The sequence below is a fragment of the Lepidochelys kempii genome, chromosome 15 (assembly GCF_965140285.1).
Source record: "Lepidochelys kempii isolate rLepKem1 chromosome 15, rLepKem1.hap1, whole genome shotgun sequence".
In the NCBI taxonomy this organism is placed as follows: Eukaryota; Metazoa; Chordata; order Testudines; family Cheloniidae; genus Lepidochelys; species Lepidochelys kempii.
The window spans coordinates 33,085,238-33,112,029 of NC_136394.1; the positions used below are offsets into that span (position 1 = coordinate 33,085,238).

At 43.3% G+C, this 26,792-nt stretch overlaps 1 protein-coding gene across 2 annotated transcripts in view; it reads right to left on the reverse strand.

The window, feature by feature from the left end:
- Positions 1-26,792, reverse strand: part of TTC28 (tetratricopeptide repeat domain 28) — a 510,509-nt gene that overhangs the window by 467,307 nt on the left and 16,410 nt on the right. For both annotated transcript variants that reach the window (XM_073313673.2, XM_073313672.2), the window contains exon 2: positions 11,667-11,945. In XM_073313673.2, the coding sequence (XP_073169774.1) occupies positions 11,667-11,945 (279 nt within the window). The remainder of the gene's footprint in view (positions 1-11,666; positions 11,946-26,792) is intronic.

Consider the following 26,792-nt stretch of genomic DNA (forward strand, 5'->3'; position numbering starts at 1 on the left):
TGGAAATGTCCTCTCTCAAATGGGTCAAATTCATAGTTTAACTTCTCTGCTAGACACACTATCAAGTCAATCTTACTGTCACCAAGAGGTTTTATTCCTGCAATATAGATTACTGCGGGAGATCTAGAGAGGCTAAGCTCTAATGCACACACCTCTCAGGGTCACTACACAGTCCTCATGAATAATTTTCCTTTGGATTAGTGAAAAAATAACACTGCAGCGCAGACAACAACAATGGAAGGTGGACCCCCAGAGACGCTAGCTAGGTTGACAGAAGAATTCATAAATCAGCCTAGGTGTACCTACTGTGGGGGTTAGGTTGACCTAATTACATTGTACAGGGAGTGAAATTTTTTACTGCCCTAAGTGATATAGCTAGGTCGACCTAAGTTTTGGGTGTAGACCAGGCCTAAGATCAAAATTTAAATTGTGCAAAATTAAGCATGACTGCACTAGAGAGTAACTTCTATTCAATTTGAGAATTAAGAATTACTACCAGGAACTGAGAAAGGAGACTGTTTAGCTGCCAATCAGAATCACCAGTTGAATACTCCCTTTATTTACATTCAGAGGGTTTAAAGCACCCAGTCTTGGGGTTGAAAGGCAACACAGGACTCAGGAACTAATAGTTTCTAGAGAATTGGACAAACTGTAAATCAAATATAGAGGAAAGGAAATTAAAATCAAACTCTTACTCTTGTTCCAATCTTCCTTAAGGGAATTCCCAAAATACAGCTTAGTTCCCCTAATACTATGCTCTCTGTTGTACTTTTATTGTCCTTGTATTTCTGATTAGCATCCCAAGAATAAATATTTAAACAAAAAAATAGCAGGGACTAAAACTCAACCTCGGAGACTCGAATTATAACAAGTACTACGTATTGGTATGATATACTGTGTACTCCCATAATAATTGCTCAAGACCTGGAGTATTTCAAGGTGAATTATACCAATCTGTAACATTAATTGGCCTATATTGACTTTCAACTCTCTTCCAGTTATTGAAGTGCAAGTTTGTGCAGCACTTTATTCCATGTCAGTGAAGAATGAAGAGTCTCTGTTAAAGCAGGAATTTACAAGGAAGTCATGCTGAAAACAGAAAGGGAATTCACGTCTTTGGACCACTCTGCGAAGTCCTCAGCCTCAAATTTCCACCACTAAAGAGGCTGTTGGGTTTTTGTTAATAATCCTAGGAATCAGTGGAGCCTTTTTGTAACTTTCAAAAAACGACTTGGATCGACATGTACACAGCCAAACAAGAACTCATTTGGAGAATACAGTCATCTCCAGTAATCCCAGTAAAGAAAGGAAAGAAAAGTGACAAAATGTTACTCTAATGGAGCTCTGCTCAAATTTTACAAGCTTTGGATAAAGGGCTCATACCAATGCTCTCACAGGAAAACTCTAAAAAATCATTTTAAAATCAACTCAAGATCCCAAACTAGAAACAATCTACAAGAAAACTTTAAAATAGCAAATAATTACATATAAAAAACAGCTTTACTTACCTCCAAGCTTCATTTTAATCAGTTCCTGAAGGGGATAGGGAGAGATATCAAACACTACTCAGGTCAAAGCATTTTTCTGTATTCTCTGCAACTGTTTTAGATGCTTGTGGTAAAGAATGTATCAGAAAAACTTGGATTTGAACGCTATTTGGATTTGTGCTCCCCAGATACATGGAAACTGAATACTGTGTAGGTAAAAAAAACCCCTCAGTTCCTAAAAAACACAATACTACCTCTACAACTCATAAAGCTCCCCGTACTGGCTAATTAATGGAATTGCTTTGACTCTAAAGAAAACCTAAGCTTCTAATTTCCCTAAAGGATGTGTGTGTTCTGCCACTGAACACAAGGAAAAATTCCACTCCTATACACTGGTGAATTGAGCAAAGATTTAAAGAAAAGAATGGTGACATGGGATATAACACTATATTTTATATTGTGACATATACAACATATATATTAGGTTTTTCATGGTGCCCATCATCTTATTATCAGACTGATACCACATTGAAAATGAATCTCACAACAAAGCAAGATGATTGTAATCAGTACAGTATATGATCAGGGACAGCTTATCAGAATCTTGTTTACACTAACAAGAAAACAGTGAGACATACTGTGCTTTTTCTAGATTATATTAAATTGTAAAATCCATTCTGAAATTTACGGCGTTCTCAGAATACAGAACTAGTTAAGTAGTCCCCAAACTATGGTTTACAAATAATTTCTTTCAGATTCATATCCCTCATAAACAATCAGATGTAATTGAGAAAGTACGCCAATTCCACCTAGCAGTCCTCCAGTTCCCAACGAAACACAGACTGATATCACTCAGACCAACATTTTTGGGGAATATTTTTCTAGAAAAAAATAAGTGAAAGATAAAACAAAGAGAACAAAACCTCGCTGACCTGGTGGGAGTCTCACTTCATCCTTGGCCTGGAGAATAGCTGTCAGCAAGATGGGGTAATGAGAAAATTCACTTGTGTGTTTGCCTTTCAAATAAATAACAAAGGCTCCTCTGTACTTCCTCCATAAAGGAGGAAAAAAAGACCCAAGAGCCCCAGTCACTGCAAACAACAAAATCCCTTTCCTTCAGTGTAGATTTCACCCACCATTTCAGGGAAACTCCAGAGAGGAAATACACAAAGTACAGCTCAGCCCAGAGACTCTCAGAGCACAGCATATTAAATACACTTAAGTAAGTATTCTACTGTCAGTACTAAAGTCATTACAGATAATTAGTGTTTATTTTATGCCATGACCTATATTAATGAGGCTAAGACTGCTGCTCTTGCTAGACCACTGAAAATAGCTAGCTTCAGCACTGTAGTATCAGAAGTGAGAAAACTTGGTCAACAAATTTTAGATGTGGACAGACTCACTTTTAAGGGGACACTAGCCCCTATCCTTGCTTACGCTGGTAGTTCACAGATAATAGAATTAATAACCACTAATTTTAAGAAGTGTAACATGACACAGACTTTTCTGTCTACGAAATGAAAATAACTGGTTTCGTAAAGATTTTACATTTTAAGTTCCATTTTTATTAGACTGTATATTTTTAATTGACATTTTGAATACAGTCATATTGGTGCCTGTTTTTGTCAGACCTGTACAATGATAAACATGCCTTTGTGGGGAATGTTCTACTAAAGAGAAAGGTACGGAGACTTTGTCAGGAATAAAGAACAAAACTTTGGACAAGCTTCTAGATTAAAAATAATGGAAAGTCAGATTTTGTTTCTTTTTGTATTCTAAAACAGACATGAATATGACTATGGTCTTGGACAACTGATAAATTTGCTCCAACCCCAAACACATAGGGGAAGAGCCCCATTACTTAACAAGCCAAATAGAAATGGCAGGAGTTGTGCAAAGAAATAAAATGTTTTGGATGATCAAATTAAAACAGTAATAAACTGGAGAAAATGGAGAAGAAATAAGGACATGAAGTAGGGCATGTACAGAGGAATGATCAAATACAGAATTGAGGAATAACTGCAAAGCAGAAATGTCTAGAGATTACTGTGGTGCTAAAACAAGGTATTTCTGCAGGTAAATACTTCCATAGTCAGATTCAGCATCCATAGTGACTGCTTCACCTCAGCAAAACTGACAAAGATTCAAGACACAGAACAGACACAAACAACAAAGGAAGATGCCTTAGGCAGCTCTTGGACATCACATCAGTTTCGTAGGTACAAATATGTTTTATAAGCCAACACTCAAAACTGTCATTGTCCAGCAGCCAAACATGGACAAAGCAGAGTTTGGCAATACTCGCAAAATCATCTAAAGCCAATCTAATCTGAAACAATTTCTACTGGACCAACAATTTAGGCCAAAGAAAGATTCCTGTGCAGGAGAATGAGAAAAATATATAGCCAGCAGCAAAACATAATGCAGAGGGTGAAAAAAAAAATTCAGCTGGGGATTTTCATTATCTCAATTACTGTGTTACATGATGGCAGCTTTTTTAAAAGACAAGGAAATTGTCCTGCTGAGACATTTTCATCAGATCTCCATCCAGGATAATCATGGCTTAAAACAGCCACTGTGTTTACTTTGTTGATCGAGCTGTCTAGTCAGCAAATAGAATTGCACTGTGAATGTGTTTATTTCATATTCTTTTATGCACTGCGCACTATGTCAAGTGAACACTGAAAATCTTAAATCCTTGCATACAGAAACAGAGGAACAATTGCCATACTGGCTCAGACCCATTATCCATTTATTCCAATACAGTTTCCAACTGAGGCCAGCACCAGATACTTTAGAGGAAGGCTTAAGAAACGCTGCAGTAGGTTGATACGGGACAATTTCCATATTAGGTCTCATTCTGGTCTCTAATAGTTAGAGGGTGGCTTAGGCCAGGGGCGGGCAAACTTTTTGGCCTGAGGGCTACATCGGGTGTCCAAAATTGTATGGGGGGGGCCGGTTAGGGGAGGCTGTGCCTCCCCAAACAGCCAGGCATGGCCCAACCCCCGATCCCTATCGGATTGGCCCCTGACAGCCCCCTCCCCCAGGATTCCTACCCCACACAACCCCCCCGTTCCCTGTCCCCTAACGGCCCCCAGGGGACTTCTGCCCCATCCACCACCCCCTGCTCCCTGTCCACTGACCCCCCACCCGACTGCCCCCCACCTCCCCATCCAACCCCCCCTCTCATTCCTGACTGCCCCCCAGGACCTCTGCCCCATCCAACCACCCCTGCTCCCTGTCCCCTGACCATCCCAGGAACCCATGCCCCTGACTAACCCCCACCGCCCCATCGAAACCCCCTCTCCTTCCTGACTGCCCTTCCGGGACCCATGCCTCCATTCAACCCCCATTTCCCACCCTCTGACCACCCCGACTCCTATCCACCCCCTCAAACTCACCTGCTCTCTATCCAACACCCCCTGCTCTCTGCCGCGCAGGTGGCTGGCGGTGCTACAGCCACACCACCGTGCAGAACAGAGCAACGGGTCAGGCCGGGCTCTGCAGCCCCCGCCCAGAGCACTGCGCCAGCGGCCCAGTGAGCTGAGGCTGCGGGGGAAGGGGGAACAGTGGTCGAGGGGCCGGAGCTAGCCTCCGAGGCCAGGAGCTCAGGGGCCGGGCAGGAGGATCCCGCAGGCCGGATGTGGCCTGCGGGCTGTAGTTTGCCCACCTCTGGCTTAGGCCCTGAAGCGTAAGCGTAAATTTTATCTCCCTTCCAAAATTTGTTAGCAGTAAACTACAATTCTAAGATATTCCTTTTTTCCATAGAAATAGCCAATCCTTCTTTGAATCTTCCTCAATTCTTGGCTTCAAAGCCTGCAGTCATTTGCAAAGGGGTTATTCTGTGGCTCTAACATGGGACAGATAATTCCATAGTGCTCCAAAGCAAGAAGGTTCAAATCCACACAAACAGCCAATGAGAAGGGAGTTATTTCAAGGCTTTATAACATGGGACAGGCTGAGTTCAGGATCAGCTGGAGAAAGGGGTCATTCATTAGCTCTCTACCATGAGAATGGCTGACTGCACAGGCTCACCCTAGGTAGCGTAGGGATGGAAGGAGGAGGTGGAAGAGTCATTCCGCAAGTTACCTGAGACATGTTGCTTCAGGACTAGCACAGGAGGAGGTTATGACAGAGGCACGTTTGATATGGAAATCTGTGCTAATTGCAAATTAGAGTGGGAGGGAAGCATTAAAGTTGGTCAGAAAATTTCCACTTTGAACACAATTCACCAAAACAGGAAAAAGTTTGTTTTTTGTTTTTTTGTGAGAAAAAGTGTGCTTTCCTACCAGGCCACTAGCATACCAGGATTCTGTCTCTAAAAGAGAAATGCTTCTGATTGAACTATAAATTCTCCAGTATAAACTACAGTTCAGAATGAACAGCTAGGAATGTCTTTAAATTTGGTTTGTATCTTGAGTTGATTGAGACTGTTTACAGGAAAACAGCACAATTAACATGCTGCCAAGGTAGGGCCACAGAAGAATGAGGCCTTTTTCGTATTAGTCTTTATTTATAGTGTGATAGTCATATCCTACAAGCAGTACTGCCAACTCTAAAAGGTTCAAAAATCATGAATGAAGCCCAGAGAAATAATGAAATTAATCCAAAAATCATGAGATTTTTAAAGAATATGTTATACTGTGTTTTTTGGTCTGTTTTGATTTTTAATTCCTCCTACCCATCCACAGTATGTGTGAGAGACAATTAACATTGACCAACCTCCTAAATTTATTGGGAAGGTGATTTTGGCCCCTGCTGCAGGAGCTCTCATCCCCATATATGTCCATCCCCTGCCCAGCAATTAATTCTGTTCCCCCAACCTCCAAAATCAGTCCTGTCCCCCCCACCCCAGCCTCTCATCAGTTCTAGCCCCAGAGCCTCACATCTGCTCCACCTGGGGTTCTTCATGAGCCTCTACCAACCTGGCCAGGAGCTGCAGCAGTGTCCCGTTCTTCCCCTTCCAGCTTTAAGGGAAGGGGGGCAGCACCAGAGGTTCTTCACTTCCCTTTGCAAATTGAGGGTGGGCTGGGGGTAGCACAGAGGAGCTGTCCCTGATCAAAGGGGGAGGGGGGAATAGAGCCATTCTGAGCTGCTGGGATCTTTTTGTTCCCTCTTCCTCTTCTGTGAGAATGATGTTGGGTTGCAGAGGGAATGGGAAGAGAGCTCTGCCTGCTTCTTGGCTGCTCTACACCACGAGGTGGGAAAGTGGTACAACCAACCAATCAGAGGGGATTTTCTTTCTAGGGCTGAAATTTGCTAGAAGGCTGGAGCTTCTCATCACTGCAAAATTGGCTCCAGCCCTGGCCAAAATTCCATCACTCATGAAAAAAATCACGAGAATTGACAAGACGCATAGAAGCAAATTTAATCCACTGTAAAACTGAGTGCTTTGTCAAGAGGAAAGTTAAACCAAATATAGTTCCAAACTAGACCACTGGGGGATGCTGCTCATAGTGGCTACCACTCTGGGAAGAATAAGAGTAAGTGGGGGTTCAGGAAAAGGACCAACTTTGTGCAGGAAAGCCTGGAGAAGTTCCTCTGACTGTTTCATTTCTTATCCCAACAAAGATCTGTTGGGCTTTGCAAGCAAGTGTACATTTTATAATATAAACAAGATGGTTCTTTTCAAATTTATCCAGAATGGCAGGAACAAACAACATAGTAATAGTACCCACATCTAGCTCTTATATAGTTTTTTTCACATGTAGATCTCAAGTCACTTAACAAAGGAGGTAAGCACCATTTTCCACCTGCAAAAAGGTGATAACTGGAGGTACAGAAAATAGGAATGGCTTGCCCAAGGTCACAGAGTGGGAGAGCTGGGATTAGAACAGAAAAGTCTCCCAAGTTCCAGTCCAATGCCATATCTACTGTGACACATTGCCTCCTGTTACTGCCTACATTTTTTATTTTTGTTTAACTATGCAACTTTAACACTGCATTAATATAGGGATTTCTTTGCATTTAATAGACTCTGATTTGATAACGCAGAAAGATGCCTTCAGGTAACAGAGCTAATCTTTTAAGCTAGTGAATTTCCTATTCCCTTTTAGTTTATTTTCCCTTTGATGCACAGGTCTATTCCTTTACCAGAGACTCATTTCAAAGGTCTCACTGTATTTCTGTCTGTGATTGGCATGTGAAAAATATTCTTTTACGAGGTCCTTCCATAACTATTCATTTAAGTGGGCTCCACTGTAAATCGTTACCAGATTTCTCAGTAACAAAAAACAAAACTATCCAAAAATGTACTGGCTTTTATACTCCGTGTCTCCGAGCATTTATACAATTGAACGAACTGGAAACTTGGAGATCACTTACAACTTTATTTTACATAGTGCCTGAAACTGTCCAAAATGTTTTATAGTATTCATTAATACAAGACAGAAGTTAGTAATGGAAGAGACCTATGAATTTCTAGTCCATCTCCCTGTCAAAGCAGAATTCTCCTTACTAATGCAGGATGTGGTACATGGTATAAATTACAGAACCAAGTGGTGCAAATAATATGGTGAATTATATTCCAGTAAAAATAACAGAGGAAGAGGCAGGGGAGAAAAGGTGTTTTGAGATAAGATCTAGAATGATATTGAAAATTAACAAAGTGGAGTGATTCAGGCAAGCTACTCCAGACAGCAGGACCCCCAGGTTGGAAGGCTGTCATAACTACAATCATAGAATCATAGAAGATTAGGGTTGGAAGAGACCTCAGGAGGTCATGTAGTCCGACCCCCATAGAATCAATTAAATATGCACAGATTCACATCCAAATCATTGTAATGTATATTTTTAGGGGTCTTTGGCAGACTCAATAAAAATAATGCTGTCTCCCCCTTCGGCCCACCCATCCAGAGTTTAGTGGGTCCTGGGACTTGCTGTGAAAAGTGATATTTGTATATTTGTTAATATCACAGCACACTGAATTGCTACCTGGGAGGCTATGAGAAGTGGTAAGTGATATTAACATACAAACAAGTATCACCTTTCACAGATAGCTAGTAAGTCTGTTGTGAAAAGTGATACTTGCATGTTTGTTAATACCACTTTTCGCAGCAAGCCCCAGGACCCAGTAAACACTGGATGGGGGGGACAAAAGGGAGAGGCAGTAGGGGCTAGAAGTGATGGTGGGATGGATTCGAGGCCAGGAAGACAGCGGGGGCCGGGGGCGATGGGGGTGGGTGATGAGCCCCACTGTGGCATGGCCAGAGCCAAGGCCTGGTGTCTGCTGCCATGTGGCCAGGGCCGGGGCTCAGTGCCAGTGGCCAGAACCCAGAGCTGGGGACAGGAACTGCGTGGCTAGAGCCAGGGATCGGAGTCTCCTGCCACACAGCCGGAGCTGCGGGCAACACCCAGAGCTAGTGCCTACTGCTGCACAGCCAGAGCAAGGAGCTGGATGCCAAAGCAGAGGAGTGTGTGGCTGAAGCCAGCACCCACCACTCCATGGTTGGAGCCAGAAGCCAGGGGTTGGCCATGTGAGTCAGCTCCTGCCACCATATGGCCGGAACCTGAGAACAGAGCAGTGAGTCAGCACCTGCTGCCATGCAGCTAGGGCAGGGGATCAGCACCATGGGCTAGGGTCGCGTTGCTGGAGCCTGAGGCCAGCGCCCGCCACCACACGGCCAGAACTGGGGGCCAGAGGCCAACTGAAGCTCTATGACCGGAGCTGGGGGTCAGAACTTGCTGCCCTGTGGCCAGAGCCAGGGGTTGGCACCTGGTTTGAGCCTGTTGCCCTGCAGCTGGGGTTTGGTACCTGTGGCTATTGCCTGACACTGCGTGGCTGGAGCCCGGGACTGCAGACAGGAGCCAGCGCCTGCTGCCACACAGCTGGAACCAGGGGACAGAGACTGAAGCCCCGCAGCTGGAGGCTATGGCTGCATAGCCAGAGCCAGAGGGAGAGGACGAGGGTCAATACCCACAGCCCCGTGGTCGGAGGCCAGGGCTGCACGGCCAGGCTCCTGAAGTCCTGCCCCTGGAGCCTGTTGCACAAACCCCCTCTCCTCAACGTGGGTCAAGAACTCACCTGGCTCCTGCAGCGTTGCACCCCACCTCGCTCCAGAAGTGGTGCAGGGTGGCGCATCCAGGAGCAAAAAGAAGGAAGGGGAAGGGCCAATGCTATGCCCCACCCATCACCACCTAGGAGGCTGTTGTGGCCGCATGAAAACCCCCTGTTGGCCGCATTCGGCCACGGTGGCCACATTTGAGAAACGTTGACCTATACCATCCTCATCAGGTCTACTGAAAGTGTTCTTTCCTTTTGGCATCATGAGTGGGCAGATCTTAGGAGAATATCTCCACTAATGTTTTACCAAACCTGCCTCTTAGTCTGGCTGTACTAGAAACCTTTCCTCCATGGAGAGGGAGTGCACTGGCCCGGCTGAGGCTTTAGGCATTTGCCCTACAAGGGGTTCAGAGAGGAGGTGAATTAATGACCAAAGTAAAAGGGCAACTTGAGTTGCCCAAGGCAGAAAACAAGGTTATCTTGTCTGAGACACAAGCCTTCAATTTTCAACAGCTGGGGATCCATTCCCAATTATGGGAAACAGATGTGGGGAAGGGGTCCCACAAGAAAGGTAGGCTAACCCACCCCCTCAAAATGATGTTACGGAGTGCACATTGACTGAAGAGTGATGCATGAATGACATTACTATGCAGGCTGCATCTGTGAGAACTGACCTGCTGAGCCCAGTTCCCCCATCCCCAAAGTCACCTAGAAGTTACAGCCCCTGCCATTCCTCAAGACCTAGGACAAGCAGATGAGTGCATCAGTTAGCAGTAGGATGTCTAAGGAGTTTTCGAAGCAGCAGGAGCTTCACAGCAACTAATCCAGGACCACTTGCAGAAGGCCCATCCTTACCTCTAAGAGCAACATCCTGCTTTCAGCCTGGTGTGAACTCTCATCCCTGGGGTGCGGAAAAGGCAAAGCTCTCGTCAGAGAGGAGCTTTGCTTCCCCTTTTTAGGTATATGTCATGTTTATTTTAAATTGAGCCTGCAGCATGGAGATCAACTCCTGCAAAGGCTCAGAAAACTCAGTTCTGCACCAACACATGGACAGGATTAACTGAAGAAAAGTACTTTAATAGGAGAAATTTCCAGCTTCAGAAAGAATATTTTTGAATGGAAAGGCATTGGAACCGAGTGCTTCAAAGATATCAGGGACAGGAATCTTCCTGTGCAGCTGTGAAGGCAGAACTGGCCACTTAGTGCAGCTTAGCACTCAACCAAGTCAACGTCTGCCCCCAATCTCCCTGGAGACTGGAAACCCAACTTGAAGATCCCCGGACCTGAACATGAAGAAAAGCAGCCAAAATATCACACCACACATCGTAAAAACAGAAGGAATGCTGAAGGGTGAGATTCAGGAAAGTCAACACTAGAGTGATCTATGAAAAATAGAACATAATGTTTTCTCTCAATGGAACACAACAGAAACCCACTGTCAGGCAACACCATTAAATAAAGGCAGTGCTATCTCTGGGAGTCCCTATTTTATAGAAGGGCATCTATTTACCCTTTCTATGACAGATCAACATGTACAGTCATACCTTTCCATTGCTTGTCAGGTCTTACTGAGGACGTTGGGACATATGGAATTTCTTAAAAAATTATCAAGAACGTACACCAAACAGAACAGCTCTACAAAAACTAAATTTTAAGAAAGGCAGGAGGTGGTGACTTAAGCTGAAGTCCTTCGTTTTCTACTCTAATACCCTGTTACCAACAATCTCTATGCAGTATGTTCCATTCTGCACACTGTTCTCCTGAGGCTTTCAGAGCAAGATACTTCTAGCTGCTGCTGAATGTTTATTAGTGTAAATGTTAAGAGAGATGTCTGATCTTCACACACCATGAATGACATTTGTTTAAAAGGCTGAATCCAAAATCTTCACAATGATCAGCAAAAAAGAATCCTTGCCAGGCAAGCTGAGGAAAAATAGGCCAACGTCTGTTTACACAGAAAATAGTTTAACTCTTAACAGGAAACTCAAATAAGTCAAGTAGCTTTTAACACAGAAAGATTTCTATTCTCCAGAGCCCCCACCAAAGTGAACTGTAAGTAAAGAATGATTTATGTCCATCTCAATTATAACAAAATAATTACAGCCTTAATAATACTGCAGGAGCTGCAACTCCCATAGAAAGTCTCTCACCAGAAGAGAAATGGGCTTTCCTACCTTTGGCCATTTAGGATTTAGGAGTCGTGCTTTGATTGCATCATCCAATGCCTTGTCGTACTTCTGGATTTTCATGTACGCTGCAGATCGGTTACTGTACAGGATGCAATTCTGAGGGTCAACTCCCAGGGCTTCATTGTACAGCATAATAGCTGTATGAAAATCACCATCATGACAGGCCTGGTTACTCTGACGAACTTTCTCAACAAACTCAGCCTTGCTCAACATGGGGCCGTCGGGGCTTCTTCCTCCAAAAGATTTTGATCCAAAGAGAGGAATCTACAGACAGAAAAAGTTATTAACTAAAAGTACTGATTACTTTCACTTTCATATTGTTTTATTAAAGATTTTAAAAGTAGAAGAAACAGTATAATAGAAGATAAAACCATTAACATTTTAGCAATTTAAAATTTGGGACAGGGAATGAGAACTTCTTCCAATTTTTAAATTTGTTATTTATTGGTCATTTTGTACATTTTTTGTACCAGAGGTAACAAAAAACGTTCCCATGAAGCATGATCAGCAAACAATGTCTTCATGATCTCCTAGAAAGATGACTACCTCCTCCAGATATAAGACTAGTTTAAATACAGCTGTCCTACTTGACTATCATTTCAAGCATATTCCCTGGTTAGAGTGGAAGAGGAGTGGTTTGCAGATTTGGAGAGTTTGGTAAATCAATGGGTTTGGCAGATGGGTCAACAAACACAAGTATGTGTGTGAAGATATGTTGAGATGTCATTAAGCAAGTGTGAATATGTGGGCATACTCATACAGAGAGGTTGGCAAGCAGATGTACACAAGTTAATGCCTAGGAAGGGTCCGCACCATGTCAAGAGAAGTTTGAGAGTGAGGGTGGACCAGGATTTATTGCGGACACACCCTAAAGAATCATCCTGTTGACTTGTTCGCTAGTGCTGTAGACTCCCTGCTCTCACAAAGGTCTGACAGTATCGGAAAGCACAGAAGTAAAAGTCTGCAATTACACTGTTTAGCGTCTTTCAATTATAAGCCTCTAAGGATGCAAAGCAAGCAGTAGTTTCTCATTCGAAAGGCTATTTTATGTGTTGATAACTTTGTAACAGACATTATGCACACATGGAATATTCAGAGACTATTGTATCAATTGTATAAATGTTATATGTATCTGTATGGGAGAGGTATTCTAAGGGGGAGTTATAGGAATTGCCTGCAGGAACTGAAGTCACTGGGCGTGAGAGTGGAGGGGGGCGTAACCAATGCAATGCTTCTCAATGGAGAAGCCTCATCCCCACAGGAAAAACTTCATCTGCTCATTTAACCAAGCTCAAGAAACCGACAACCAAAGAAAGGAAAACTGTATAAACTGACCAGGCTGATACAGAAAAGGACATCACTCTCACATGATACAAGATTGTCATGATGCTGTGACCAAGAGGAATAGGCCCAGCAGAAAGGGCCTGAAGGACTTTGAAACTCGCCAAAATCCTTGCCAAAAAGATGGATGACTGCCTGGTAAACTAAGACATTCATGTGAGCTGTTTATTGTTTTTCAAGATATATTTTCTCTGCTTTTGTTCTGAATACTTTATGAATGCTGGCTGGTCACTGGTTAACCCTGTGATGATTCCTGAGAAAGAGCAAAGCTGCAGGTGTTGAACTAAACTCAGACCTGCTGAGATAATCACAGTGAAATGCAGCCTAAATCCCCACTCTACGGAAAGTATTGTGGAAGTGAGATGTAAGTGCCTTCAAGAAGGCCACAAAGAACAGAGACAAACTCAACAACTTTGCTTTTTAACAGACATTTTGAAAGTCATCATCCAGAACATGAACTAACACCATCCATTATTCTGTGAACAGACATACCTTCCTCATTGTTTTTATTTGCATTATTTTCATATAGTTCTGTCTCAACACTGACTCAAAAGGTGTAAAACAAAGTGTTGAATGACCCTATTTCAAAGCAGTCCACCCAGGGAAAACGGTTACTTACCTGTACAGTAAGCATTGTTCTTAGAGATCTGTTGTGCACTGTGACAAAGTTCCTCCTCTGCCTTGGTGGGTCCTGCGCTTATTGGCAGATTTGCTTGCCTCAGAGATCTCAGTTTGGCCACTTTTGCTAGTGGCTCAAACCTGCTGTTCACTCAGCTAACCGCATCACTGGTCAGCATAGGGAAAAGGAAGGAGAACAATCCCCACAGTCTCTGCCAGTCCACCTAATGGGTCGAGGGGCAGGCCAGGGACCTTCCCCTCTGGTGGGACCCACAGTCCAGGTCAACTCCTCCTGTATCCAATAGGGAGTTGGGGGGATGGGGTGAACCCAGGGCCCACCCTCTACTCCAGGTTCCAGCCCAGGGCCCTGTGGATCACTGATGTCTACAGTGTTTCATGTAACACCTGTGTGACAGCTACAACTCCCTTGACTACTTCCCCATGGCCTCCTCCCAACACCTTCTGTATCCTGACCACAAGACCTTCCTCCTGATGCCAGACACCGTTTGTACTCCTCAGTCCTCCAGCAGCACACCCTCTCACTCTCAGCTCCTTGCGTGCCCCTCACTGACTGAAGTGAGGTCCTTTTTAAACCAGGTGCCCTGATTAGCCTGCCTTAATTGATTCTAACAGCTTCTTAATCAGCTCCAGGTGTCCTAATTAGCCTGTCTGCCTTAATTGGTTCCAGCAAGTTCCTGATTGTTCTGGAACTGCCCTTATTACCTTACCCAGGGAAAAGGGCCCTGCTTAACCTGGGGCTAAAATATCTTCCCAACTGAGGACCGTCTTAAAACCTATTTAAAATGGATTAATAAAAAACTCAATGCTTTTTAACACACACACACACACAATCACTCTCCTGTAGCTATCTGGCCCAACCCTGTCACAGCACATATACATTCCACAGCAGGTGTATGCACACCCAAGTCAGATATTTACCAGCAGTACCAGTAGATAGGAGGAGGAGAGCAGGGGCTCATGCACTCTCAGATGATGGCATAAAAGGGATGAGTCTGCTGCCTCCCTCTCCTTTCCTTTGCACCATTATACATAATGTCTGAAGTAGTAAGGAAGGGGGAGGGTCATGGAATGTTTATGTGCACAACACATCTCTAAGAACAATGCGTGCTGTACAGGGAGTGGAGTCTCCATCACTGATAATTATTAAATCAAGATTGGATGTTTTTTCTAAAAGATCTGCTCTAGGAATTATTTTGGAGCAATTCTATGGCCTGTGGTTATACAGGATGTCAGACTAGATCACAATAGCCCCTTCTGACCTTGGAATCTATGAATCTGGATAAGTAACCACTTTTTTCTCCTTTGAGTAATTGTGCACACATATATTCCACTGCAGGTGATTCATCAGCAGTTCCCTTACAGGTGGAGGGGCTTCTGGTCATCTGAACAGAGACTGTAACACTGACTTGCCAAAGCTGGCATCATCACAAGAGGCATGAGTGATGGCATAATGTGTGGAAAAGATATGTACACGTGACCATGTTACTACTTTGCAGTATCTGCTATCAGAATATTGCTCAGAAAAGCTGATGAAAGTGGACTGAGCCCTGGTGAAGTGAGCCATTTTTCTCAGTAGAGGAGAGACTTTAGCATAGCTTAATGTACTCAAAAAATCCCAATGTGAAATTCTCTGAGCTGACACTGATTGACCTCTAACAGTCTCAGCACAGGCTACAAAAAGCCTGGGAGAGCCTCCGAAGAATCTAGTGCAGTCGAAAAAGGCGGTCAAATCTCCATGAACATCTAAGCTATGAAGTCTTTTTTCAGCTTTGAAAGAATGGGGTTTCAAGAAGACGACTAGAAGATCAATAGTTTGGTTCTGATGGAAAGCTACCTTTGCACATAAAACTTGGGGTGTCACAGGCCTGACACACACATCAAAGCTCTATCACATTAATATGGAGTATAACTTCTTGTGGTGACCAAAGAGTTGACCTGCAGTTGAACAAGATGGGGCCCCCAGCCTTTGGTAGGTGCATCCGTTACCAGAGCCACAGTCAATCTGGTGCAGTAACTGCAGCAGTACATATATGCACACAATCACTCGAAGGAAAATCACATTATTTGCCTCTGGGCTAGTGTCAAATCTCAACATTAAAGACTGAAGGGAACTGTTTTTCAGGCTTTGGTGGATGGGATTAACCCTGTATTAACAAATTCCAACATGAATCATAGATAGATTGTTTTTTGTATGGTAACATTAGCTACATTTAATCAATGTACTGGCTGCCTGGGGCTGCTGCCATGGAGACATACCCAAACTGCAAGTTCAAGAAAACATTAATACATTCTCTTCCTTGTTTCCCAATTTATAAGCTGGGGTCTCCCCTTCCCACCAACAATTCACAGTTCAGCATGAAGTGTTGCTCTGCACAGGACAAAATGAAGTGTCGGTATCTGAACTGTTCTCATTGATCATCTTTATATAAACCTTTGGGAAAAATCAGACACTTCTTTAAGTGAGGGTTTGGATATATGGAGGTGTCACTGGACAAGTGACTTCCTCGGTTAGACATAATCAAGAGAAAATTTTTGAACATAATTCAAATAAATTGTATTTTTCTGGAAATATTCCCCATTAACTAAAAACCAATTACAAGGAGAAAAGAGGAACACGCTGCTTAATTTTAAGACAAAAATATGGCCAAGTTGCATGTATTCTGAAGACAAACAATTACCCTTCACCTGTTTAAGAGCAGAGCAAGGATGTCCTCACACCAAACTGAAATCCATCAGAACTTCTGAGTGCTCTCACAATAAACCACATTATCTTGTAGGTCTGATGCACCTAAGGATGCTGTAAGGGGAGGGAGGTTCACAATTCAAAACCAGTGGAACACTACCAACATGTCCATTAAGGTAACCCTTGTCCCAGAGATTGGAATTAAGCAGTTAATAGTCCCCAAACCCAGCAATTACCTCTTTTACCATCCACAGAACATGACACATTCATCTGCCAGATCTGCAACAGCCAGAGAAATGCCTCTTCACTAAGACATTGTTAACCTCAATAAGCACAAGGGAGAGAATCCCCCAGTTCATCTAGCCACTGACTACTGCTTACTATAGCCTCTTTGCCATATCACAAAAACGACCCAGGACCAACATTCATCACTCCAGCAGAGGCTACCATCAACCCCAAAGACAGGTCAAGCATTCCCTTAAAAACACTGATGTCTTAACATGAAAGATTACTTGATACTCCAGAACAACTTCTGTCTAAAATACGCATCGGCAGTGCATTAAGTGCATTAAGCAATGTTCACTTCCCATAGCCTGCAGTTCCAAACACAAGGAACCCTCCCACTGAAATCCACAGTGAATGCAGAGAACTTTGACTGGGATAATTGCTACCAGCTGAACAGAGGGGCTGCAATTTACCATTAGAAAACATCACATACAGCAGCTCTGGAAAAAGGAAGCAAGTCCAATAGTACTGATGACAACTTTATTAATAAAAGAAAAGGAGTACTTGTGGCACCTTAGAGACTAACCAATTTATTTGAGCATGAGCTTTCGTGAGCTACAGCTCACTTCATCAGATGTTTACCGTGGAAACTGCAGCAGACTTTATATACACACAGAAATCATGAAACAATACCTCCTCCCACCCCACTGTCCTGCTGGTAATAGCTTATCTAAAGTGATCAACAGGTGGGCCATTTCCAGCACAAATCCAGGTTTTCTCACCCTCCACCCCCCCACACAAATTCACTCTCCTGCTGGTGCTAGCCCATTGGCCAGCACCAGCAGGAGAGTGAATTTGTGTGGGGGGGTGGAGGGTGAGAAAACCTGGATTTGTGCTGGAAATGGCCCACCTGTTGATCACTTTAGATAAGCTATTACCAGCAGGACAGTGGGGTGGGAGGAGGTATTGTTTCATGATTTCTGTGTGTATATAAAGTCTGCTGCAGTTTCCACGGTAAACATCTGATGAAGTGAGCTGTAGCTCACGAAAGCTCATGCTCAAATAAATTGGTTAGTCTCTAAGGTGCCACAAGTACTCCTTTTCTTTTTGCGAATACAGACTAACACGGCTGTTCCTCTGAAACTTTATTAATGTTACTAAATACATGGAATAAGCAGACTAAAAGTCCTGGAGAAATGATTGAAGGCCCAAAAACTGATCTGTATTTTTCAGTTTATACACCTGTTTTCAGATTAATTTAAATTTTTTTATAGGTGGTTTCTTTTCCAAAAACCAAATGAGTCACTGTGGCCTTTCCAGATAGTGGCAAGGTCTGCATTCAAAAGGAAGGGTCATGACTTCCTAGCCAGACAGAGGTGGTAAAAGGCTGACTGGGCCATAGTTGCAATGTGATCATCATACAGCAGCTGGGAGGGGGCCGCTAAAGCCCCCCATAAAAAAAACCTACTAAAAGCGGACATACTCCCTCAAAGGGACTGATGTTACCTCTACCATTTCCTCCAGCTGCTTCCCCAATCCACATCATCATGTCATTTTTGTCTGGTTGCACTGCAGCCAGCTCACTCTTATCCATGTCCCAATTTCAGCCAGATTCTGGCTGAGGCTCTAAAATGGATTATCCAAGTCGAATGAGACAAAGACACACAGATGGTTGTCAGGATACAGACAACACTGCATTCCATGCCTCCTTTCTATCACTCCTAACAGCCCCATCTACACCTTGAACAGGAGAGGTAACAGAATGTCACCCTGTGGGACTGCACAATTGACAGCCCTTTGCAAAGAAGAGCAATTGCTCATGACTATCTGCTGCTCTACCTCTCTGGAAAAAAAGAGCAAAGTAATAAAACGGAAGCCTTCTCCACACCTACCAGGGTCCACTGGCAAGTCAGCAACACCTCATGATCAGTGGTTTCATAGGCAGCTGACAGATCTAGTATCACCAGCATGGACACCTGACCTTCATCCATCACCCAGAGGAGACTGACTACTGCAAAAAGAAAAGGAGTACTTGTGGCACCTTAGAGACTAACCAATTTATTAGAGCATAAGCTTTCGTGAGCTACAGCTCACTTCATCAGATGCATACCGTGGAAACTGCAGCAGACTTTATATATACACAGAGAATATGAACCAATACCTCCTCCCACCCCACTGTCCTGCTGGTAATAGCTTATCTAAAGTGATCATCAGGTGGGCCATTTCCAGCACAAATCCAGGTTTTCTCACCCTCCACCCCCTCACACAAATTCACTCTCCTGCTGGTGATAGCCCATCCAAAGTGACAACTCTTTACACAATGTGCATGACAATCAAGCCAAAGCCCGGCCTATACCCACTAATAAAGATCAAGGAGATCAAAGGCATTCAGGAGGCTGTGAGCATGGTCTTACCACAGCCTTCTCCAAAATCTTACAATGAATGGACAGTGTGAGACTGGCCAATAATTAACTACATTCTTAAGTGTCAAGTGATGACTGCTTGAACAAAGCATGCAGTAATTCTTCTTCCTAAACAAGAGGCAGCCTGCCCTTATTGAGGGGCAAACAAGGGACCCAATATTCCACACTGGCCTCCACCAAGAAGGAAACAGATCCAAAAGCTCTCTCACCATTTGCATTACCTCAGTGAGAATCACTGCCTGAAACTCTAGCATACAAGACGAGGCCCTTATTCCCTCAAGACCATGTTCTGCCACCAGGGAAGCAGAGAGCTTATCCTTAACCTGAAATCCTGTCTGCAAAACAAAAGAAATTTCCTCAGCAGGAAGGAGTCAGACCTGCTAAGACTGTCTGGGTCTACAACCCGAAACAAACCTGCTGTCCAAGATTTTCCACATACTATGCAGAAAAGGGGCTGGTTTTTTTTGGCACCTCCCAGACACCCACTGCATATTTCCCTTCACCTTGACATTTGTTATACTACATTCATTCTCTCTGACCAGAAAAAGATTAGTTTTTTTCTTGTTTGTTCAGACAAAACAGATCTACTGTAGTACAGCAAATGCATACAGCAGGGTTTCTGGTTTTGAAGAACTACAAAACTAGCTTTCTTTAACTAATCCATTGCAACTGTAATATCACAGACAATCTTTTGCACTGACCTTCCCCTCTAAGGAACTGAATCCATTCTATCTTGCTAAATACTGTGGATTCTTATCACATGTGGTGGGGGGTGAGAGAGAGAGAGAGAGAGAGTGTAGTTTGAAAGAGAATCCATAACATCTTATCCACTAGTCACAGGCAATAAACAGGGAGACACTCCTTAGAGTAAAAAACACAGGATTTGGGTTTATCAGCAGAAAGCCTGGGTGTATTCTTCAGGCCCGATTCCATCATTAAGCCTACAGCATACATCATCAAGAAAGCAAATCAGCTGCTTGAATGAAGAGGGGAGGAGGGCCCTCACTCTGTTTAACCTGACTAAATGTGAAGCAGTACTGAGACTTAGCCATGGTGGGCCCTGCTTCACTCTAACTCTGGTCATAATACAAACAATCTCAAAGGGCACAAGATTTCAGACAAGCTACATCTATTTCTCAATTGTCTCTTTAACAGTGTTCTCTTAAATAAGAAGTGTCATTCTCTGGTTTGTTACAGAAAAAGGTGGGGAGAGAGGTGATGAAACAACGTAGGTCAGTGAAATTCCACATCTGTGATCATTTGACCTTAAATGGTAACAGATTGGGAGTTCCAGAATTCCTCTTCAACTAAAATAGTGTTCAATTAAAAAAAATAAAGCCCCACACACCTGCCAAGACATTTATAACAGCTGTATTTTAGCAAGTTCCCAATTATAAGTGTTAAAACTGTTTTCAGCAGAGAACTATGGCCAGCTGTGAAATGACAACTAGATTTCATTCAAAGCTTAATAGGATTACTCTGAAGAAACCATCTTCAGCTCTGCACAATTCACAGCATATACCACTTTCATTCTCATCACCTCCATCCAACCACAACAAGGAGGACAGATGCATTTAGTATCAGAGGACTATTTGCTTCGGAGCATCCTTGTTAACCTATTACAAAGTTGCTCAGTATTCCTCCAGCACAGGAAATCAGGCACTGCAGACTTCATCAGGCTGAACCTCAGGAAGTTTAAGGCATTCAAAAAGCAAAATACAAATTGTACCTACAGATCAGTAGCCATTATTTATCATTAGGTATGCCACAGCAACTCAAATTGAAACCTTGGTTTTGATCACAGATTTCAGCAACCATTTAATTCTGTCCTTCCCTCCAGAGAAAGTAGAGAAATCTCAGACACACCCAAAAGAAATTAATCTTAATTAACAATGTTTTGCATTTACAGAGCAACCTTTCATCCAAAGGACCTCAAACTATTAAAACATTATGGACAACAATCATCCTGTTAGAGAGGCAAATATCATTAGACTCATGTAGTAAGATGAGACCCTGAAACATAAACCCTTATTATCAGAGGCTGATATGAGGCCTAAGGCCTGAACTAAAGTAATGGTCAAGACTTTGCTAACATAAAGCAAAGTTAAGCTGTGAGCCAAAAGGTACTGGACACTAGAGATATCAGAACACTCCAATACTTGGACATTCCACATACATAACAAGGAACAAGCTGACCCACCCCAAAGACAGGGGCAAAAGGGTAATATGATGGATAAGAGTTGTTTTGTTCGAACCAACATGTTCAAGGTGAGAGGCCGCACCTTACTGTGTAGAGGGGTTGCACATCAATACGTTAGGAGTGATGTGTAACTTGTTTGTACCTGTGGATAAGATGCATCCCTGGAGCGGTGTCTTTGTCTGGCCTAGGGGGCAATAGAGTGTCCCGACACTGACTGAGCTGTGTCCATTGTCAGGGAGCACATATGTATGAGCAGAACTGTAGACATCTGATCAAGGGAGCTACTGTTTCATTTGACAATAAACCTGTCCAGGTGCCTTTGTACTTTACTGGAGTCTGTAGTCATTGGGGGTTCTCTCAGGGTCTGCTGTGTCAACTATCTGCGCAGAGCCAGGGCAACACACAGAGGGAACACAAGCACAAAGCTGACTGTTATCAACATTGGATAGAGCAGAGCACCACAGTGGTGGCGTCTGACAACAGAAAAAAGCGAGGCACAGAGATGCCTACTTTTTCCCAAGATCACAAAAGTGAGTCAGTAACACAGCAAGAAAGAGAATCCAGGCATCCTGATTTCCAGTCCATATATCATAGGTTCTGTATTTAATATACTGTAAAGCTGAATAATCATAAGAAAAAAAATTAGATTCATGATAAAGGAAACTATTATGATAGACTCTGGTACATGTTAAAATTTAATCCCTGCTGTCAGGTGAACTACGGATGGCAGCAGAATGTCATCAGGTGCATGAGAGAATCACAGAGGAAAGCTGAGTAGTTCTGATACCCAAACCATGAATAAGAGGGCATTACAACCATCAGAGGTACTGCAACAACACGCAAGTATTCATTACAAAACCATTCCTTTTTACTATTTGCACATAGCGTTCTTTACAGTCACTATGGGGGAGCTGGTAGCAATCCCTATATTTATGCCACCCAATACTTTCTATTAAAAGGATTCTTGCAACCTTGAGAAGTTCTCACTTCTCCATTGTCTACAGAAATGCTTTTCTATTCAAATCTAGCTAAAACAGAAACTGTTAAATTCTATTTCCCTTCTCTCACTTGCATTACTCAGAAAAAGTGTGGCAATAAGGGGAAAAAAAAAAATCAATGAGCTTCTAAGGTCAGGCACATGCCAGTGCCAAAGCTTCAGCACCACCACCAGCAGAGTGTATTGGGAACAACTGGGAACTGTCAGAGCAGAGGTTGAGGTAGAGAAAAGAGTCAGAATAAGGCATAGCAAAGAGCTGGAGCTCCCCAAACTCCAGGGCTGTGGGCAGGAGGAGGAGGAGAAGGAGAAGGAGAAGAGAGAGAGAGAGAGATGGCCCAGGCTCACCACCACCACCCCGTGAATCCAACACATGGGGCCAGCAGGCAATTCCCCCTCTAGATGGAACACATGGGGCAGGAGCTTCCCCAACTTCCACCAAAACATCGACCCAGCAACCCATTCCCACCTCTGGGAAAACAGCCTTCTCCTGCCACCAGCTAATGTTAGTCCTGAGCTTAAGTAGTAGGAGTCATCTATGCTGAAATGCAGGGTCAAACACTGCTAATGATTCAGGATGGGGGAAGGAATTGTTACTTTTGCACAATTTGCTCATACTTTTTTAAAAAAAAAAAAAAGAAAAAAACCTAGGAATTACAAGCACACAAAACTATGTTAGAAGAAAGTTTAGCTTCTAAAGTCAAGTACTCAAAGTAGGATTTTATGTATACAGAATATTTAACAAAGTGGAAGATATACTAAAGTAAGAGTGTGTTTAAAGGCAGAAAGGTTTGACTTTCAGAGGAGAAGGCAGCCTTAGAAAAATTCCTACCAGGGAGCAGGTTCCCCTGGAAATCCAGCAACACAAATGACAAGAGATAATATAGCAAATCCAATTAAACAAAAAGCAGAGGATCACAAGAAACAGACATGATACAGGAATCTGGAAACACTGCATAGACAGAATGCTCAATTTCTCTAAGAACTTTGAATCACATACCTGAGAACTGAACCTTTTGTCCATAAGCCACCTCAAATGCAACTATAATACAGTAGTTTAAACAAATACCCCCTCTATAGATCAAATTTTGCTGGCAAGTCCATAATTAAAACTGAAAGACTGTCAAAACCCTTTCTTTAACCTCTTCACTTCCACAAAAAAGATCTTAATACCTTAAGAATGCCATGTAGGGGGGTTGCATATTTTACATCTACTGAAATACTTCCTAAGATACTCATTAAAATATCAGAAAAAACATGACATGAAAGGAAAAAGGCAAAACAGGGAAAACTAGCATTACAGGACACTGAAAAACAGTACAGTGACATTTACTCACTCTAAATATACGTTACCAAAAACGACTCAAATATATAATTGAAAGTTGCACTCTCTGAAGAATAACTCTGCAATATATCATACTGTACAGTTTCCTCTCCAACATTATTACTAGATTTATCTAACGTTTTCATTTCTTCACCTAAATTGGAAAGGTCTGCTTTTATAAAAAGTCTTGTGTTTTCCTATTCCAAACTCTGGAGGGTAATTGTTTTTTAAAAGAAAGTGCCTGGGACAAAAGTCCAAGAACAAAGAATCTGGAGTCCCTCCCAATAACTTCCATAGGCCTTAGAGCCAATACATTTTCTACAGCCAGTTCTCCACTTCTGAGCAGATATCAAATCTTGCCAAGCCACACACATCCTTCACCCAATCAGAGTATGAGTTTTTACAGGAATAGCGTAGCAAGAGGTGACAAGCCATTGAAACTGTATGTTTAACAATATGAAATCCTAGCTCTATTTCCCAGCCCACTGTGGCATCTGCTCAAATGAAGAACAGCAATTGCTTTAATCTGGATTTCTTCTTAGAAAATTATTATAAAATATTATACAGACTGCATGTCACCATATCTCCAAAACAGGTAGGTTTTCATAAGTGAACAGGACAGCTTTTAATAAAATATATACCAAAATACCCGAAAGTTACCCTTTTTCTGTCTTGAGAATAGGACCCACCAGATCTTAAAGACACCACATACTCACTTCAAGCTCGTTCCCAAAATGCATAAGGTGTTGGAAGCAGTGCTTTTTCATACATACAAGTTCAATGAGGGATGTTTTGATGCTCATGAAAATCTATTTCTACACCTAAAAATATAAACTGTGATTTACCTAAAAATAGAAATACCTTAAATCAGAAGAAATACCTAAAACAGAAAGCCCTACCCATAAATTACAGGCCTGTACTGCTTTGAAAGAAAAAAACATTTTGAAACTGGATTTTCAGATTGGGAAGCTCATTTGTAAATGTAACTTCTTCCCTAATGGATTAAAAATCAGAACCAACAAAATTTAGCTTTTATGGGAGGGCACATACTAGAGTAGAGTGTGAATCTTCTGTCACCATATTTTGGAGACAGAAAATCCAGTTTCTGCAAAAATCAAAGTGACATTTTGTTTCATGTCAGGCTGACTTGAAATGTTTTTGGTCTGTTGAACTGAATCTAATGTCTAATTTCAAGTCAGTTTATTATTAATCTTTGTTTGCCTGAGCTGCCAAAGGGTCTCATGCCCTGCAGTATCCTCTTCGGGCCAAACTCTCTAGCTGCATTGCATCTCTTGAGGTGTCTCCTCTGATTGAGCGGCTGTGACGCAACAGGGCAGTCACATGACCACCGTACATCCCGTAAGGTTTAGGCCTGGTCTACACTATAAGTTTAGGTCGAATTTAGCAGCATTATCTTGATTTAACCCTGCACCCATCCACACGACGAAGCCCTTTTTTTCCAGACTTAAAGGGCTCTTAAAATCGATTTCTTTACTCCACCCCCAACAAGAGGATTAGCACTGAAATCGGCCTTGCCGGGTCAAATTTGGGGTACTGTGGACGCAATTCAACAGTATTGGCCTCCGGGAGCTATCCCAGAGTGCTCAGTTGTGACCGCTCTGGACAGCGCTCTCAACTCGGATGCACTGGCCAGGTAGACAGGAAAAGGCCCACGAACTTTTGAATCTCATTTCCTGTTTGGCCAGTGTGGTGAGCTCACCTGCACAGGTCACCATGCAGAGCTCATCATCATCAGGAGACCATGCAGTCCCAGAATCGCCGAAGAGCTCCAGCATGGACCGAACGGGAGGTACGGGATCTGATCGCTGTATGGGGAGATAAATCCATGCTGGCAGAACTCCGTTCGAAAATACGAAATCCCAAAATATTTGAAAAAAAATCTCCAATGGCATGAAGGACAGAGACCATAACAGGGACCCGAAGCAGTGCCGCGTGAAAATTAAGGAGCTCAGGCAAGCCTACCAAAAAACCAGAGAGGCAAACGGCCACTCCAGTTCACAGTCTCAGACATGCCACTTCTATGATGAGCTGCATGCCATTCTAGGGGATGCAGCCACCACTATCCCAACCCTGTGCTTGACTCCGTCCAAGGAGTGGGATGCAACACAGAAGCGGGTTTTGGGGGCGAGGAAAATGATGATGAGAAGGAGGTTGTAGATAGCTCACACCAAGGAAGCAGAGAAACCAGTTTCCCCAACAGCCAGGATCTGTTTCTCATACTGGACCTGGACCAGGTACCCCCCAAGCCCACCCAAGGCAGGTTCCCGGACCCGCCAGGCGGAGAAGAGACCTCTGGCGAGTGTACCTTTGTAAATATTATACATTGTTTAAAAGCAAGCGTGTTTAATGATTAATTTGCCCTGGCATTCGCAGCCAGTACAGCTACTGGAAAAGTCTGTTAACGTGTCTGGGGATGGAGGGGAAATCCTCCAGGGACATCTCCATAAAGCTCTGCTGGATGTACTCCCAAAGCCTTTGCAAAAGGTTTCTGGGGAGGGCAGCCTTATTCCGTCCTCCATGGTAGGACACTTTACCATGCCAGGTTAATAGCATGTAACCAGGAATCACGGCAGAACAAAGCATTGCAGCGTATGGTGCCGGTGTTTGCTGGCATTCAAACATCTGTTCTTTATCTCTCTGTGTTACCCTCAGGAGAGTGATATCATTCATGGTTACCTGGTTCAAATAGGGTGGTTTTAGTAAGTGGACATTCAGAGGTGTCCATTCCTGCTGGGCTGTTTGCCTGTGGCTGAACAGAAATGTTCCCTGCTGTTAGACACGTGGAGGGGGGAGGGGTGAAGCCATCATCCCAGAGAATTGCGTGGAGGCAGACAATCTCAGAGTGCAGGAAAACACAATATGACCGTGAGGAGAGGTGGCAGGCTGCAGATGGCAGATGGCATCAGCTTGCTGAAAGGAGGCAGGAGCCAATGCTCAGGCTGCTGGAGGATGAAACTCATATGCTCCAGCGTATGGTTGAGCTGCAGGAAAGGCAGCAGGAGCACAGACCGCCTCTACAGTCCCTGTGTAACCAACCACCCTCCTTCCCAAGTTCCATAGCCTCCTCACCCAGACGCCCAAGAACGTGGTGGGGGGGCCTCCAGGCACCCAGCCACTCCACCCCAGAGGATTGCCCAAGCAATACAAGGCTGGCATTCAATAAGTTTTAAAGTGTTGTGTGGCCTTGTACTTTCCTCCTCCACCACCCCTTCTGGGCTACCTTGGCAGTTATCCCCCTATTTGTGTGATGAATTAATAAAG